Below are 18,159 nucleotides of genomic sequence, written 5' to 3'. Positions count from 1 at the left end.
TGTCGTTGGAAATTAGAAGCGACATTTTGATCACTAATCTATTTTGTCTATGGTCCGCGTCTTTCTCTCGGCTCGCAAGTTTGCGAGTGAAAATCGCGGATTACTGGGTCTTTTGACCTTTTCTTGATGGCTGCTGAATAGTGCCGTTGAAAGTGTAGTTAAGTTCAAACATGAGTGACTATTCTTCTATGGCTACGCTTCAAAACAATAGCCAAACGGCAGGATTCGCGACTGCTGTACAACGTGCGAGATTGGTAAGCGTACCTCCTTTTTGTATAAAAACCGCGTTATTTTGACAACTTCGTCTTTTATTTACCCCTATTTTTTTACGTGTACCTTCTCAATAGCAATTTTGCCAATATTATAGGCTGTCGTACCTCCTATTGTGCAGAAGCCACTAACGATACGATTGTGCTTTACTTTTACCTAACCTACTTATTGATTGTGGTTTCGCTTTGGCGCAAACTAATTGGTGCAGGCCCAGTAAGTAATTAAACCTTCGCTTGTTGCCTCCGCAATACCAACACATATGCGTATTTTAGGGTTCAACGGCCTTTACGTTAACGTCATAGCGGGAAATGCTTGTATTTCCAAAACTAGTAGCTTATGTTACATTATTCAAGCAGACTTGTATAAAGTGTACAAATGTGCCTAATCTATATTTTTGCGTCGTGTAACTAAAAATTCTGATTAACATCGCGCCATTTCGCATCGAGGGTAAACAGAGTGATTGACGCGTCATTACCGCTGCAGTAATGATTGTGTGTTTCCCTTAGCATGGCATTACTATATGTAGTTTTTATATATTATTGACAATATTGTACAACATTATTACTGTCAGGTGGCTGCTAAGCTTGGTGGTAGCAAGAGGGCATTAGAAGACGGACCTGAACCAAGTCCAAAGAAATTGGCACCTGTAGAACCTGTATATCAACCGCAACAGCAAATCATGAGGTCAGTATGAAAAAATAAAAACTACAAACTCTTTGGTGTGAATAGCTAAATGTCACATAGCTGTTTGATCCTGGTTTCAAAACAAGTTTTTGTTATCAATATTATATAAAACTTGTTAGGATGTTTGTTCTTCTTGAAGGGTCTGTTTTACAAGTGTCAAGTAAATTTTATTTGACAGTTATATTAAACAGCCAATGTTAATAGTACTCATTTCATTACCACTTATTTGGGATCATATATTTGAGTGTGTCTTTCAGATTTGGTTGGCTTATATGTTTATCTGACAAGTACCAATTACTCAGAAGTTGTGTAATAAGTCCTAAATGTTATAATTTCTGGAACTATTGTTCTAATTCAGAAATATCTTTCGTTAAAGCTACATTATCTTAATGCTACCTTTTATCTACAGGATAAAGGCATACTTACTAGATGTTATGTTTTTACATATTCCGTCAAACCTACAAGTAAAAGCTAGTAATCTTATTAAACAATATTGTATATCTACATGTAAATATGTTTTTCAGTTTTTACTTACAGTATCTCAAATAATTTTCATCATCATTAATTCAAATAATAAGGTATTGTTGGATATAAGCCCAATAATTTAACAATGAAATGTGGAATTAACTAGATCCCTTATTGAGTACATGCTATTAGATACAGATTTAGTATCTAAAAAAATGATTACTTTATTGAAGTGCATAGGATTCAAATCTGTTGAGCATTGTCACTCACTCCAGTGTCCTTGAAGTTGAACAATGGCATGCTTGCTAATTAAGTATTGATTACAAATTTATTAATGCATGTGTCCTAAATGCAGTCATTAAGCTTCTTCATATTATTGATAATAAGCTTGAAAAATAAAATTTATACCATTAGTGTTGAGTTGTGGATTAAGATGTAAATTTTTGCTGGTAGCAGGCGATGATACTATAATAAAGTGGTAGATATGGTATAAAAATGCTTACTTAAACAATTTGAAGTTGTCTGAATAGAGACAATTGCATACATAAATGTAAAATTTTAGCTTTTAGTTATACTTGTTAATGTAGAGGGGATACTTTTCCACATTTGTCCTGTACAAGGTTAGGATGTGTGAACCTTTTTATACTTGTTTAATTAAATCAACCTTTTCTAATCACATAATATCAATGTTAAGAATGTTTATGAGTGCATACTACTATCTTTTCATTTGAGTGGTTAGGTAATAATCTATAACATAGATTAATGAACTGTATATGCGGGCATACAATTATTTTTTTTTCATTTGATCAGTTTCTTTTTTTGTAACTGTCCGTGCATTCTTCACTGAGAGAAACCCTCAAATGTGATACTGGAATCCACCTGGCTTAGTGACCACAGGGTGCTGGAGGAGAGTTGGGAGAGAATAATTAGGGGAGGAAGTGTAGGGGAAGAATAGGAACACCCTTTACAATGAGCGGAGGGGAGAAATTCAGTGTGGACACAAAGTGCACATGAAATGCACCAGGGGAGATTATTTGATTGGTTAGGGTACCATATCTATATTTTGAATAATCATTGCATGCAAACTGCTTGCAACAGGTTAGCCCAGAAATCATTTGTGAAGGCCTATATTCAGCAGTGGATATGCTGTAGCTGATGTTAAAATGAAGGGTGATTTAGTCTTGTTCATTGATTAATTGTTTGAATTATTAGGAATATTGTCACAATGCAAGTACTATACTGATAAGAATGACAAATAACGAGGTTTAGTTAGCCTGATTGTTAGAAATGGAATTAATATGATAATAACTAATGTATGTGTAAATGGAGAGATATTATAATGTAAAACATTTAATCTCATTGGTCAAAATGACTTTAAACATATAATATTTTTATTTCATGTTTAAATATGCATATAAAATCACATTTATGCATCAAAGGCTAATGAAATGGTGATAAATCAGGTTAGTGATTTCTCCAAAATCTAACTTTATATAAGGTTGAAACTTATTAAATTTGAAATTTGTTAAAAAATATTAAGCTACTTCGAAAAGGGAATTACTAAAATCCAAAAAAAACTCAAACCAGTAAAATAGCATTATTTCTTTTATACAATTTATAGCTAGCTCAAACATTTTCAGCAGTGGACATACTGCGGCTGATGATGATAGCTCAAACATAATATTATATCTAAATCATTAACACCAGTGGCTCAGCGGCAGCAGCGATGGGCGGCGGGGCTCGCATGCCGGTGCCCAGCGGCGGCCCGCCTGGCGCACCCTCAAACCTCCTGCCTGAACAGAGCATCAATGAATACATCAAAGTACCTCACAAGATGGTCGGACTTAGTAAGTATGACTTATATAATGATTTCTTATGTTTACGCGAATGTCAAACATTGAAATTAAACTACTTTTCGTATTCTATCGCGGTTTTTTATATTTTAGTTTTCTCCCGACGTTTCGAAGACTTTGCCGCCTTCATGGTCTATATATAAAACTAAAATATAGAAAACCGCGATAGAATCCGAAAAGTAGTTTAATTTCAAGTATGACTTATTATAATGATACAGGGCCGACTGCACTTACGGCGGTAGTGTCGATATGAGTTACGATCGTTAAGTTCCAGGGACGTAGCTACCGCTATATCAGCCGTATTACGGGGCCCATACCTACATTAAACTAAGCGCGCGCCCAAAAGTTCGCACTATCCTGCCCTCAACAAATAAAGATATAGAGCCCCTGTTGGCAATATACGCTAATGTCAAGTCTTATTGAATTTATACCGAAATTTAGTATCAAAGGACGTACAAAACGGTTTTTTATTCGACAGAAATTCTAACCAAGATAATTCATATATCATCTTTGAAGCAATAAATAATTGATTTTTAAAGACATCCGATTTTTAATTATTGTTATTTTGTTTTAGTTAAATGAACGCTTTCGGAATATAAATGTTGCTACATTGCAATGCCCCCAAAAAGTAAAGTTATCAAAAATTCAATAAGCTATGAATCTGGCACCGAAGTAGAATAACCGCGTTTTGTTTTAATTTTTCTTTGTATCCACGAATAACAATAACTGGCAGCTACTTATGTACAAAAAAAAAAACTAAATTCTAGATTGTTACTTATTCCACCTCCTTCGAGGAATCACTGAAATTATTTTTAAGGCGATACCTCAAGGTCCATTTTCATACATTTTGTTTAATCTAGGTAACTAAAAAAAATAAATTTAATATGACGAAATTTTAAAGGCAGAAATATCCATGATTATTAATTATTTTTACATTTTTCTTTCAACTGCGAGAACTAATCACTAACTAGACGTGAATTTAAATTCTTTACTTGCCAATACTTGTTTAGTTACCCAGATTAAAGCCGAAACAAAATGTATGAAAATGGACCTTGAGGTATCGCCTTAAGAGTTATCCAATAAGTTTGATTGATTTGATTTTTTTGAAATAAGAACCAGCATCTGTACAAAAAGCGGACATGGGCTTTATAGTATAATCAGTGCTCAGGCATAGGGCGCAGAAATTAGCTGACCAGGAACAAGTTCTGGGTCATGCATGGGCAGTTGTAGAAGTTCCCCGCGGGCGCATAAGGCTAGTTACAGCACTGGGTATTATCGCATTGGTAAGATATTACAATCGTTAACTTGTATCGTGACTAAGGCGCGCAGAATTAAGAGCGACTACAGTTCGTTTGCGTGAGACCAAGTCACTGATTAGATTGGAAATTACCAGTCTACGGCGAAACGACCGGTAATTTTGTAGACTATTCAAAAATATTAAAGCTGGCGCCGACTAGAACAGGGGATTTCTCTATGACAGCGTAAACACGGCCGTTTTACGTTATGTTCGTGAAATTATATTCTGTATGCCAATTTCTAGTGTGTATAACGTAACACCTTACATTCTTGTTACGCACTGTCGAAATAACATGGGGCATAGAAAATATAAGACGCCAGAATAGAAGTGCACGGAATCCAATCGTATTCAGTCATGTCGGCGCACCGAAGCGCGTTCTTAATGGTCATAGTTTTACAATTCGATGGTACAGTCAGCAACAGAAGTCGTTGAACATAATTTGTTTCCAATATTTCCTTATCATTATCATTTACCATAAGTTGCTGATTAATTTAAAAACAAAACAACTTGTCATAATTGAACTACAAAAGTAGCTGAATGCTGTCAAACCATTAACTGCTAAACATTACTAGCGTCAATTTTTATGATCTGTAATAAATACAAATGTGGCTGAAATTAGCAAATTCTTTGTTTTATATGCAAGCTTTTTCTATTCGTTAAATTGAACCCATCAAGCTTCAAGACACCAATATCGCGAAGCGCAGCGCACCGCGTTTTTTACTATCAAAACATTGCCGAATAAATACAACAATCCAGGATGTTTATTAAATTGTTATTTTATAACATACTAGCTTTGGCTCGCTACTCTGCCCGCGTGAAAAAGTTTTTCAAAGATAAAAGTCGTGTTTTATATTTACCCTGGATAGAAAGTAGCGTATAGGCCTTAAGAGTAATGTAGCTTCCTATTAGTGAAATATTTTCAAAATCGGTTAAGTAGTTCCTGAGTTTAGCGCATTCTAACAAACAAACCCTTTAGGTTTATATAATAGTATATATTGCAGTTAATAAACAGAATTATAAATTTTTAAGTATGGACAAAACATCATAATATATTAGAAAGTAATATTATAACATTAATAGGAATAGGTTAATTACATTTTAAACATCCTATTTTATAGAGCACTGGCCGGTTTAAAAAACAAATGTGTAAATTCAAAATTATTATGACAGGAGATTCTCCTCGAAGGTTTCAACGTAAACGTCAGTTTATTTTTCATATTTTTTAATGGTGTACGAGCTTTTGCCCGCTGCTCCACCCGCGATATAAAGTTTTTCGGGCTAAAATTTTCCCTTATAAAAGTCACGCTATATATTTTCCCGTAAGCCTATGTTCTCTTGTATTACATATTTATGTATAACTTTTTAAGATGAACTATCCCGTCATACATCATTGTTGCATAACTTTAACCGTTTAAGCAGCGCACGCAACAGAAGCTCTCAAAACTAATAAATTTTGCCCGTTTTTGCAACATGTTTCATTACTGCGCCGCTCCTATTGGTCATAGCGTAATGATATATAGCCTATAGCACTGCACTAACAAAGGGTTATCCAACACAAAAATATTTTTTCAGTCTGAACCGGTAGTTCCTGAGATTAGCGCGGTCAAACAAACAAACAAACTCTTCAGCTTTATATAATAGAAGCATAGATTTAATAATGAGATTCATCAACTAATGCATTGTCATGTCAAATAAAATGTTTAGCGACTTTTGTAACATTGAAATGATAACCTTAATCTGTACTTTTCTTTGGTAAGTGATTTAAGGTCCGTTTCAATGTTCAGGTGTTTTGTAAATTAGTATTTGTTCATCGACTTTTGTTGCTGACCGTACTTGTCTAGTCGACAGTAGCCATTACACGGTGACGTAGGCAAACAGCCGGCGGATGTAGGCAGGCGCGGGCGCAACCTGAAAACACAAAGCTACAAAACGTATTGTGTATTTGTAACCTATTGTTATAATATTATTGTATTGGTAATTTTTTCAGTTTCCGTCTGCATTTTACTATATTTATAATATACCATTAGAAATTTTCTCATCTGCTATTCGTTGGAGTTTAGTTCGTAATCATACCTCAATGAAATTATTTTATATCGTTAATCATGTAGAATTTCTAACAGAAAGGTAATATAAAACGTAAGTAGCTGTTTTGAGCAAACAACATTCAATCATTTCAATCAGAGACGGGCCATCAACATTGATCCTTAACCGTAACGAGATGACGAAGAGAACGAGGTCGAACAGTCGAAATCTTAACCTCATAACCCTCTGCATACGGTTCATATTAACTCTTGGTCTCTCGTGGCTCGCCGGCGAGCCAAGACAGCTACATGACATTTGCGTGTGTCACGGGATTATAACCTTATATACTACATAATAAGGTTATTTTTCCGTCACACGCGTAGCTGTCAATGTTTGGCGGCAAACATTCAGCTACCTGTACATATTTGAAAATAAAATTTTGACAAGTCATGACGGGTTAATATGTTAAAACGTTACACCGGTAACGATTCAAGTCGTTACACTAATATCAGCCGTATACCGATGGACATAAAGTCAATATTTATACAATTAAATCTTTTTACCGTCACTACTCCCTTATTGACATTAACCCGTCATGACTTGTCAAACAGCTACGCGTGTGACGGAAAAATAACCTTATTATGTAGTATATAAGGTTATAATCCCGTGACACACGCAAATGTCATGTAGCTGTCTTGGCTCGCCGGCGAGCCACGAGAGACCAAGAGTTAAGTAAGTAATTGGGACCACGACGGCAGTTGCAATCATCATAAAGGCGACTGCATACAGTGCCACCGATGTAAGGCCGTTTGCACATGTATCGTATTAGATTCTTTATTAGTTCTATCCAAAGAAGATTCCATCTGATGGTATGTGGTCGTCGTTGACCATGCCAGGGACACACCCAAGCGGCTCTCTACCGTAACACTACTTTTTATGTGGTAAAGTGACCCAACTGCACCTGATGGTAAGTAGAATATTGTCGACTGACAAATTAGGTTTATCCCTCGCTAGTCATAATTACGGCTAAATATTTACGTATCGTTACTGGGGTATTTGAGTCGCATCTATTTTTTTATTAAACCATACAATAAAACTAAATTTACTGTTTGAAAACTTTTTCGCGAACAAGTTGTTTAGGGATTTTTCCCTTCATGTTATATGTTATGTATTTAAATGTAGTGAGCATATAAAGCAGAAAGCCGTTGTCGGTTGCAACTTGCAATATTTCATTAGAATATTAAAACTATGCGTGAATTCAAATTGTAGGAATTAAAATAATTATTCAAGAATTTATAAACTTTATTTTATTTCAGTTTATTATTTCTATGAGTACTTTTACTTAATTCTTAATTTGCTATTCCAAAAGTATGATTTTTGTAGTGAAATAATTTTGAATGTTTCCAAAAAAGATAAAGAAAGCTGTCTATTCCAGCTATCGCATTGTGAGCTGTGATGTTATTGATAACATTTAAACCTCAACATACCAATCGATTAAATAGCTAATATTGCACAATAATAGGCAATACTGATTCAACTAGATTATTTACTTCATAAAATATTATAAACAAAATTTTTAATTTACAATGACAATTATTAAATTGTATTTTGCCATTTTAGTTCCAGAAATATCAATTTCGCATATCTGATATTGTTAAGACTAGGGTGACAATATGTCCTGATATAATGTAACATAGGAGTAATGTGTTTAAATATGTATGTAAATGTAATTTATTAGGTAACATGATTGATGTCCCAATATCAGGATAGTTACTAGATAATGTATGGAATATTGTAATGTTCCAAGATAGTTAAATACAGCATACACACATGAAAATATTGCTATGAATAAACTATTATAAACACCTGTACAACTTAAGAACAGGTAAAGATGTTTAATTTTTAGCTATACAACTTAAAAAAATATTAATTGTATCTCATCTCAACAGGGTTTAGTCTTTTGCCTTTGACATTTGACATAAAATTCTTTGAAGAACAAATTATGTCTAATAAGAATAACAAAAAATCCAATTTGAATATTTCCACTAATGTGTTATTATTGTGTATTTATTGTCGGGTAAAATATTTTCTGCGCAAGCGCTAAAAGGAAGAGCGCTTCTAGCGGACGACAGAGGTATTAAACAATTTCATACATATTTTACGTTAAATATAATAATGTAATACAAACACACTCAAATTTATCAGTGCATAGTAGTAATGATTGTATGAAGTCATAATAGAGAGCATTGTGACGTATTAGGTAAAGCCGCATCTGAAAGATTAATGCAATGAATCGTACTCAACTTGACGCCTAAAACTGACCAAACTGATATAGATTAGGGTTGCCATACTTCTCATTATACAAGGACATATCCCGATTTGTAACCTATCTCCGTCAATAATTCAGTTGCGTTCGTTTGGTTTTATGGTGTACTTCAAGCCATTTTTGGAATATCCTGTTTTAGCTTCAGTGATTTATGGCAGCCCTACTGTAGATGGCTAATATGACTTGATAACAAGAGTCCTCGTTGATTTTTTTATTAGTTTTATTTTTCGTACTTGGTGTTGAATCAGTAATCCTTAATAAAAGACTAAGAAAGTCTATTTTCGCAGTAATCGGTCGTGGCGGCGAGCAGATCACGAGGCTGCAAGCTGAGTCTGGGTGCAAGATCCAAATGGCTCCGGACTTGGGCGAACACCCAGACAGGCTGTGCACGCTCACCGGGTCGCGAGAGGCCATTGAGAGGGCGAAGTACGTATTCATGAAATATTATGTATTTTAATATTAATATTCGTACAGTGTGGTATAAGTGCCACGTTATTTTTAACACTTGGATAAGATTAGTTAGAATGAATTATATTATTTATCCTAATATTATAAATGCAAAAGTTTATGAGGATGTATGTATGTTTGTTCCTCTTTCACAACAAAACTTCTGAACGGATGTGGATTAAACTTTACAGTAAAATTGGTTATATATCAGAATAACACATAGGCTACAGTTTATAATAATTTTATGTAATTTGGTCGTGATATAATGATACATATCGAGTAAGTCTGAAAAAGAATTTCCCGAAAATCTCCTTCACGCAGGCAAAAGCTAAGTATTATATAAATCAATAGGCCAATACTTCACCGTTATATTTCATAGCGGTATTCATCTTGGTAAGGTTAGTTTGTTTAAAATATTTCTTTTAATTTTCGTATTATTAACTTATGGGTAGGGGAAGTCCATTCCAAGCAGTGCAAAAGCATTTCTCAGGGCTAAAGGGCACTTACGTGATTGTGTACTATGTTATGTGTATTTAGGGAGCTGGTAAACCAAATAGTGAACCACCGTGGCCGCGAGAACGCGCCGCAACACCAGGACAACCCCGGCGGCGGGGGCATGCCGCCCATGATGCGGGGCGGCGGGGGCGGGGGACCCACCACGGTGAGTCAACAGAATTTAATATATATAATAATATCAGCCCTATATTATATACTGTCCCACTGTTGGGCACGGGCCTCCTCTACTACTGAGAGGGAATAGGCCTTAGTCCACCACGCTGGCCTAGTGCGGGTTGGTAGACTTCACACACCCTCGAAAATTCCTAACTCACATGTCGAAACTAACTAACATACCTGAGAAAGTTCCTTATAGGGATTTGAGGGTGTGTAAAGTCTACCAATCCACATTAGGCCAGCGCGGTGTACTAAGGCCTAATCACTTTAAATAGAAGAGGAGGCCGGGGTCCAGCTGTGGGACAGTAAATAATACAGGGCTAATAGTATTATAAGTCGAAACTATAGAAAAAGTTCTATTACTCATAATGCACAGAGTATCAAATGGGCAATTATGAAGACATGGAACGTTTTTTTATAAACTCTCGCCTATGACGTGCTGTCGCCGCTCACTTGCCGTTTATTTTTTTATAGTTCGATCAGCTATTATATGTTTGAATGCTATTTAATGATCAATATATTATCTATGGTTGATATTGATAAAAACTTGTGTATTAACTAATTTTTTTTCGTATAGGAGGAGATAATGCTTCCAGGACCGAAAGTAGGTCTCATCATCGGCAAGAACGGTAAAACAATAAAACAACTGCAAGAGCAGTCGGGCGCCAAGATGGTGGTCATACAGGACGGACCCAACACGGAATATGTGAGTAATGTTGTTGTTTCATTCATTTCATTTAAAATTTCAGCGAATGATTATTTGTGATGGTTCTTGTGTATAAAGCAGACAGTTTGGTTACTTTAGTAAATTACTTACCAAGAAAACTTCACGCGATTTCAAAGAATATTATAATTACATATTTGGCGGTGACGAAATTTTATAGGGTGCATAATTTGCTTAGAAATGACAGGTTTCCACAGTATAACGATGAAATGCGACATGCGCAGGATTTATCTATGTGCACGGATATTTAAATTAACTAGAATCTTAAACCTCAATCCAGTAAAGAAATAAAATACCCAAAAAAATTTACTTACCACAAGACTTAGAACTATCTATTACATTAGGAGAAGCCGCTACGCATCTCCGGCGATCCTTCGAAAGTGGAGCACGCTAAGCAGCTGGTGTTCGAACTGCTGGCTGATAAGGACATGCAGCCCGGCGGCGGTCAGCGGCCGCAGCCCTATGACGACGGGTACTCCAACCCGGACCAGGGCAACGGCCTCGCCACCAACTCTACAGAGGTGATATATCATTACTAGTTTTGATGTATTTGGGTCAGAAATACTCATGACAAGAATATAAGCTAGCCTCACTATCACCTATATTTTTACAGTAAGGATATAAACAATGTTTGATTAATCGCCATTTTCAGTAAACGATCCCAATCGCTTTTTTCGATCTATCTCAAAAATAGACCAATCAGAACAAAGATTTTTTGACATGCTTACAAATTATTTATTTTGATGTGTCTGTTCTTGGAATTGGATTGAAGATTGAGATTGAGTTTCCTTTACAGAGGTGAGAATAATTAGATTTTAATTGCATAAATATTGCAAGATCGTTCTAAACATATATTTTGAACAATGAGTAAATAGGGGATGAGGATTAAGTATATCAGATTGTTTTTTATTGACATTTGCATACATTGTCTAGAGCGCTTGGTAGAAATTTCTTATCTTGAAATATTACGACTGTATTCACGCTACCGTCACTAAATTGGCGCAAGCGCAACATTTTCCTTAGGCACATTAAAATCAACAACCTATTTCCCAATCAGGTACTAGTACCAAAGATCGCCGTGGGAGTCGTTATTGGCCGTCACGGCGACATGATCAAGAAGATCCAGGCGGAGACGGGGTGCAGGGTGCAGTTCCACCAGGAGAGGGACGAGGGGCCCGGCGACAAGCGATGCTACCTGCAGGGCAAGCCGCACCAGGTGGAGCAGGCGCGGCAGATGATAGAGGATCTTATATCTAGTGTGAATGTGAGTTGGGCTTTTTGATGTCAATGGAGTTTTTATAAGTCGCAAAGTTAACTGACTTTGAACTAATAAACCGAAGTAAATCATAAAATTAATACCAATAAATGGTGTATATATTGAAGGAAAAAGAGAACTTCACGAATATTGGTGGAATAAAAATGGCGTAATACGCACATAATTTAAATATTGCTGAACAGCATAGACATTGAACTTTTAAACCTAGTCTGCCCGGAACGCAACTCATTTAAAGACAGCTATGCCAAGGTTTACAACTTGTGTATGATAGCTGCTGTCAAACGAGCACAGATATCTTGTGTATTTTGCACTGTCTCTTTGTGTGGGTACAAATATTCAACCACTAGTAGCAATAGCTCGTTCATAGGAGTTTTTTTTGCCTTTACGGACCTGGCCAAATAAAGTGCGTGTCTTGGTATCTGGGTGTGATCGCATGCGTGTTGAACTACCACGTCAAGGTACGCGTGGCAGTTTTATTGTCATTGTAATTTACATGAGATTTTACGCTGAATATCACACTCAGCCACGCTCTCTCTGTCGACGCCTTAATAAAATCGAACCCCGGCCCACAGAGACGCGAGCAAGAGGTGCGAGCGGGTCGCGGGCGCGGCGGCTCGGGACAGCGCAACGGCGAGCGTTCCGACTTCCAGCAGTGGTCCGAGACGCCGGAGGTGCGCGTCACTTTCTCCGTCGTCAACACTAAATGCGGACTCATTATTGGCAGAGGTAAGTTTAACGTCATATCCCATGACCCTGTCTGTATATAACAGGGTCATTTTGACATCGCATTAATAAATAATTTAGTAGTATAGTGCGAAAATGGCGCGTGCGTTAGTGTTTCTAACTGAAAGTGTGATGTTGCCGCCGTATTGCATCCATTTGCAATAAAAGATCCCAATCTCGAGCTTCAATCCGAGAATGAACCAATCAAAATCACTAATTTGTAAGCGTGTGACTATTGTGTCTTACTTTAGCATGCCAAAACCTAACAGTGCTTAGTTTTGTTGCATTAGAACGACTCCAGTTTTTTTTAGTCACTTCTATCCTAATTCACTTCACCTGCGTAGGCGCCGAGGTGATAAAGCAGATAAACGCTCAATCGGGCGCACACTGCGAGCTGGACCGGCGCGCGCAGGTCCCCGACAGTAACGACAGGACGTTCTTCATCAAGGGACATCCGGAGGCGGTGGAGCACTGCAAGCGGCTTATCATGGAGAAATTAGGCATGGTGAGGAGTCTAATTAAGTATACTAAACACTAAGTAGGAAACTAGAGTAAGAACTGATGATAATAATGATCTGGAAGCAAGAGTGGACATTCTTGACAGTCTTGCGCTGGACAGTCCAAGGGTCTTAGTTATGATATTGGCATGCTGGAGGAACATGTTGACAAATCCTTGTAGACAAAATAACATTAACTTAAATATAATAAAGTTTGTAAATTACCAATGATCTTGGACCATACAAGATTTTTAGGTAAAATTCACCTGTTTTTTTCTGACTGTATCGTCGACCATGTCAATAAATACCATGAAATTTCTTAAGTTTTATATAACATAACAGTAGGCACCAAAACATACCACTATATACTTATAAATAAACATCATATCCGCCTAGCCGGTGAACTTCGTCCAAGAAGGCGGCAACAACGGCAACAATGGCGGCGGTGGTGGCGGCGGCGAGTACTACAGCGGCAACACGCCCGCCGCCTGGGGCTACAACCCGCACTGGCACCAACCCCAACCACCACAACAGCAACAGGTATGTACAATGTCCTGAGAGTCTGAAGTTTTTTTGATATGTGCATGGTAACATGACCTCACTACACCTGATGGTAAGCGGAGTGGGGTCCAATAAATTGTTGACTAATGGGAGATGATTTACCCCACGGCTGTCAACATAATTTTGTCGGCCTGTTGGAACAGGATATACACAGACTGATTCCGGAACGCGACACACATGAGCCACTATAGCGGGTTTTAACACGTTGTGTACGGTGGTCGCTATTCGGGCGTATATAAAATATATCCTACCACCAGCAAAATCTACATGGTTTATACAGTACATCGTAATTTGGTCCAAATCTACCATCAAAGTAAGAAAATATTACCTTGACCATGTCATATTTCACCATATTGTATTAATTGTATACAGTTGTCGGGAATCCCTAATAAATTAACTTTAATGACATATTAAGAACTTTTTTAGCTCCCCTGCATTGTTACGGGTTAGTTTCAGTGATTCAAGGTAATTTTGTCTGAAACAGGGTATTTTTAGCTGTGTCACACGATAATTTTCAATTTACACATGAAGACACTGAATAATATGTAGTGATTTTGTGGCACGTTTTTTCTATTTCTGAACTTTACACGTCTATGGCGTATCATGTGTAGTGAAAAATTCTGAATACAACGCGTTTTAATCTCTAGTAATATTATATTTATTTAATTAAATTAAGACGCAAAACAAATAACAATCAAAACTATAGCAAATTATAAAATATACAAGCTTAAAAACTAGAATTTATTCCTAAACATTGAGAGGAAAGGTTGTAACTTTTATGTTTCTAGAGGCTAATATCTGGAATTATTGAACTGATTTTGAAAATTCTTTCAATAATAGAAAGCTACATTACTCCTGAGTGCTATAGGCTACTTTTTATCCCAGAAAACAATGTCACGCGGGCAAAGACGCGGACAAGAGCTAGACTCATAATATTATCATGTATTTTCAAACATATTGTTTTTCGTATAGACTGTAATGTATCCACAGCAACAAGTGTCCATCAATCCGGCGACAGGACAGCCGGACTACTCGCAACAATGGATAGATTACTATCGCTCGCACGGGTTGATGCGCGAGGCGGAAGCGATAGAGCAACAGGCCAAGCAGCAGGGTATGGATGGTCAGCATTGTTTCACTAACATTTTTAATAGTTATAACTAACTTTGAGCAAACGATCTTGATATGTAAATCGATTTGGAAATATGATTAATATCGTTTATCGATTTCTTGTTATTATTGTTGCTTGTTAAAGAATTTGAATAATGCACAATTGCCATAGGTCCCTAATCTTTGATCAACAAAATGGCAAAAACTTGAAATGCGTCTCTGTAGCTTGTGAAAAAATGTAATCAGATTTGTGTTATTCTACATGGTCAATGGTCGGCCTACGACAATCCCAAACAATAAAAGTATGGATGTAAATAAATACTGATTTCTGTCACTAACTTTTGAATGTTCATTGTAAATTTCTGTGGTAGAGATTGTTTGCCAACTTAGCAAAATTGATCGACCCCTAGATAAGATCAATGATTATACAACCAGTAAATAATTGAGTAGATTTTACTCGATATGTAGTGGATCTTCACTATTTGTATGTATACAGGTTCGTCGGGTGGTTCATCCGGCGGTGGGTCAGCTGGGCCGCCGGTGGCGCCGTCTCCTGCGCCGGCGCCTGCCCCTGCCCCCGCACCCGCGCCCGCCTCCGCCTCCGCACAGCCCGACTACAGCGCGCAATGGGCCGAGTACTACCGCAGCATCGGCAAGCACAAGGAGGCTGATGCCATCGAGACGCAGATCAAACACAAGGTAACGCCACAAATAAACAGCGCGTCTATAATGTGTGTACATGACATTAAAGTCCGTGTCGTTTGGTATAAATACCTTCAATGCGCAATCAAGACATTCAAACGAAACTAAATTTCGTGTCGTGTTTTATAGGCCACATACTAAAGAAGCAGAACAGGGTAGTTGTTTTTTATGCGCAGAGATTGCATAATTAATGGTAATTATATTGTATCATTAAACTAATTTCTTCCGCAGCAAACACAGCAACCATCGCAAGCGCAGCAACAGCAACAGCAGCCGGTGGGCGGCAACGCGGCTGCCGGCGGCGGCATGATGGGCGGGCAGTACTCGCAGCAGTACCCGATGTACCCTGGCGGCGGCGTGTACCCCGGCTACGCTCCCTACCTGTATCAGGGCGGCAATGTGCCAACAGCTGCAGCACCTGATCCCCACCAGCAATGAGAGTGAGTTCATATATTAAAAAGTACAACGCTTGATGTAGGATAATGTGGTTTGGTCTGTAGTTCAGTTTTACTCGTTATACATGATAAAGTTGTGTGCAATTTATATCTAATTGAGTTTACTTTATACGTTATACATTACTCTGTGAGAGAAATTCTGACACTTTACTTTAGCATGTATGTCGATATAAATAAGGTTGAGTTTAGTCTGCTTTAAAACGTATTTATCTCCCAAATAATATGGCATTTTTAAATCATTAATTGACTTTTGATTCTATTACTTATTAGCATCGTAATAGTTTAGATTATTGTTAGCAGGTATTCAGCCTAAATTCGTAACAGTTTACTCACGTAGGAAGGAAAATGTATACTGTGTATTTTGGAATAATGTAGTAACTACAGTGTAGCCATCCCCTTAGCTATAATGCAGTATATAGTATCCCTAATTAGAAATGTACGAAAATTAGAAGGGTCTTTATCTAAACTAATACAGCGAACTACATGTTCAACTAACTTTAGATTTAAAAGTAATAATATTAGGCACATGGGTCTACGAAATATTGTGTTCATTTATCTGTATGCTTTGATTTTCAATTTAATGTGTATTCCACAATGTATATGCGTATTTGTATTTTTTTTTTACCTACTTTTACTATTTGTGTGTATAAATTATGCAAAATGCTATAATTTCTTTTATCTTTGTTAAGCTGACTTATTTTTGTTGATTACAATACGGGTTATCGGTTACAGCTTGTATGAAAATATTTATTTTACAGACATTATGTAAATGCATGATTAATTTACCTTTTCTTTCAGTATTGCATGGTTTAATTCGTATAATATCGATGGTTTTACGCTATAAGTTTCCTAGTAGTGTACAAGGCTATGAAATGTTTGAATATTGTCTAGTATGTACTATGTAGTGTTGCAGATAGGCTCGCCAGTGCCGGGGTTGCCTGCTCTCGACGCAAAAAAACTGCCAAACGCGTTTATTATGTACCAATGTTGCCATGTTTGTTTGTTTGTCTGATTGCAGAGAGTCGCCAGACGTCCAGTCCATATGGGGAGAATACGAGACGTCTTGTAGCGCATAAACATATTCTAAGCAAATTTGTTTGAAGAAAGCTGTTTACAAAGCGCCCAATACCGACAGACACCCACAATAAATAAGTTACCTTCGGATTGGAAACGGCGAGGCAACTCCGCCTCAACAACAAACAATATTGTATAACACTGTAAAAAGCTATATCAACGTTACTTTACCTTACCTAAACACATTACATGAACGTTTTATTTCTTGTGGGTCAATCTCCATTGAAATTGTCAATACACGTTTAGATTACGAGATTATTTTATATATTTTGACCGTCTACTAAAATTTTGCGGCTGTGTGGTCTATACTCTATTCTAGCGTATTACTGAATTTTATATTGTGCCGTCGTATTATTAAACTGATTATGTTGTGCCAATATTCATGTATGTTATGCCGATCTGTCCAGGTTAAAGTTGTAACCACACTGCCTTTAGAGTAACAGAATGATCCGACGTACCACGGAGCTAAAGAGAGAGTGACAAACACAGAAATAAAAGAATTATGAACACAGAGATACGTCGCCCAGGAGTCGAGGTAATTGTACAGTATTGAGTGAACTAAGACACTTTGTTATTTCAGTTTTTCACATATATTATGTTTGAACACGGTGATGTAAGTCTTACGCTGTGGTAATACATTTTAAATTTCAACGTGTAGCGTAACACTTTATAAATCTCACGGTTTCGATAATGTAATTGTCTAGATGATAAGTACTAAGTTAGGTGTAGTGTAATAAAATATTTCCGTAAAAATCTCTCTTGACGGCTCATTAGGTTGTAAACGGTCATGAAATTAAACATGTACGGTACATATAAATTTAACTTCGTTTTATAACAGATTAGGCGTTAGTGTATTGAAAAATGGAAAGGTAATGTAAGTCTATCTACATTCCTGGCAATATGTTCAATTATGATACGCGAGTCGGTAACGCTCGGCTTCACGGGTACCACACCCGAGTCATGTATTAATTTTTAAGATATAAAGTGTATGTTGATTCACT

The 18,159-nt window shown here is 36.9% G+C and overlaps 1 protein-coding gene across 5 annotated transcripts; it reads left to right on the top strand.

Annotated features, from left to right (window-relative positions):
• LOC115448424 (far upstream element-binding protein 3) lies at positions 1-18,159 on the top strand. 5 transcript variants are annotated; one of them, XM_030175861.2, is made up of 15 exons: positions 1-254; positions 842-954; positions 3,127-3,266; positions 9,205-9,343; positions 9,902-10,025; positions 10,614-10,742; positions 11,105-11,281; positions 11,818-12,024; positions 12,609-12,762; positions 13,104-13,264; positions 13,653-13,796; positions 14,808-14,931; positions 15,424-15,626; positions 15,861-16,069; positions 17,103-18,159. In XM_030175861.2, exons 1-14 carry the CDS (start codon positions 171-173, stop codon positions 16,065-16,067), a joined length of 2,106 nt encoding a protein of 701 aa, XP_030031721.2. In that variant the 5' UTR covers positions 1-170; the 3' UTR covers positions 16,068-16,069; positions 17,103-18,159. The 5 variants fall into 5 exon arrangements, with proteins under 5 accessions (XP_030031721.2, XP_030031720.2, XP_037296538.1 ...); XM_030175860.2 differs by having other exon boundaries at positions 14,808-14,940; XM_037440641.1 differs by having other exon boundaries at positions 14,790-14,931.

Source organism: Manduca sexta, chromosome 4 (assembly GCF_014839805.1).
Source record: "Manduca sexta isolate Smith_Timp_Sample1 chromosome 4, JHU_Msex_v1.0, whole genome shotgun sequence".
NCBI classification, from domain to species: Eukaryota; Metazoa; Arthropoda; class Insecta; order Lepidoptera; family Sphingidae; genus Manduca; species Manduca sexta.
The sequence above is the reverse complement of the archived record's forward strand: the minus strand, read 5'-3'. Positions and strand labels throughout refer to the sequence as shown.

Excerpts from the sequence above, each read along its gene's own strand:
- LOC115448424 (XM_037440640.1), top strand. The coding sequence starts at position 171 with ATGAGTGACTATTCTTCTATGGCTACGCTTCAAAACAATAGCCAAACG. Across the intron at positions 14,941-15,423 it reads CAAGCAGCAGGGTATGGATG|GTTCGTCGGGTGGTTCATCC; the intron begins GTCAGCATTGTT and ends GTATGTATACAG. Across the intron at positions 15,627-15,860 it reads AGACGCAGATCAAACACAAG|CAAACACAGCAACCATCGCA; the intron begins GTAACGCCACAA and ends TTTCTTCCGCAG.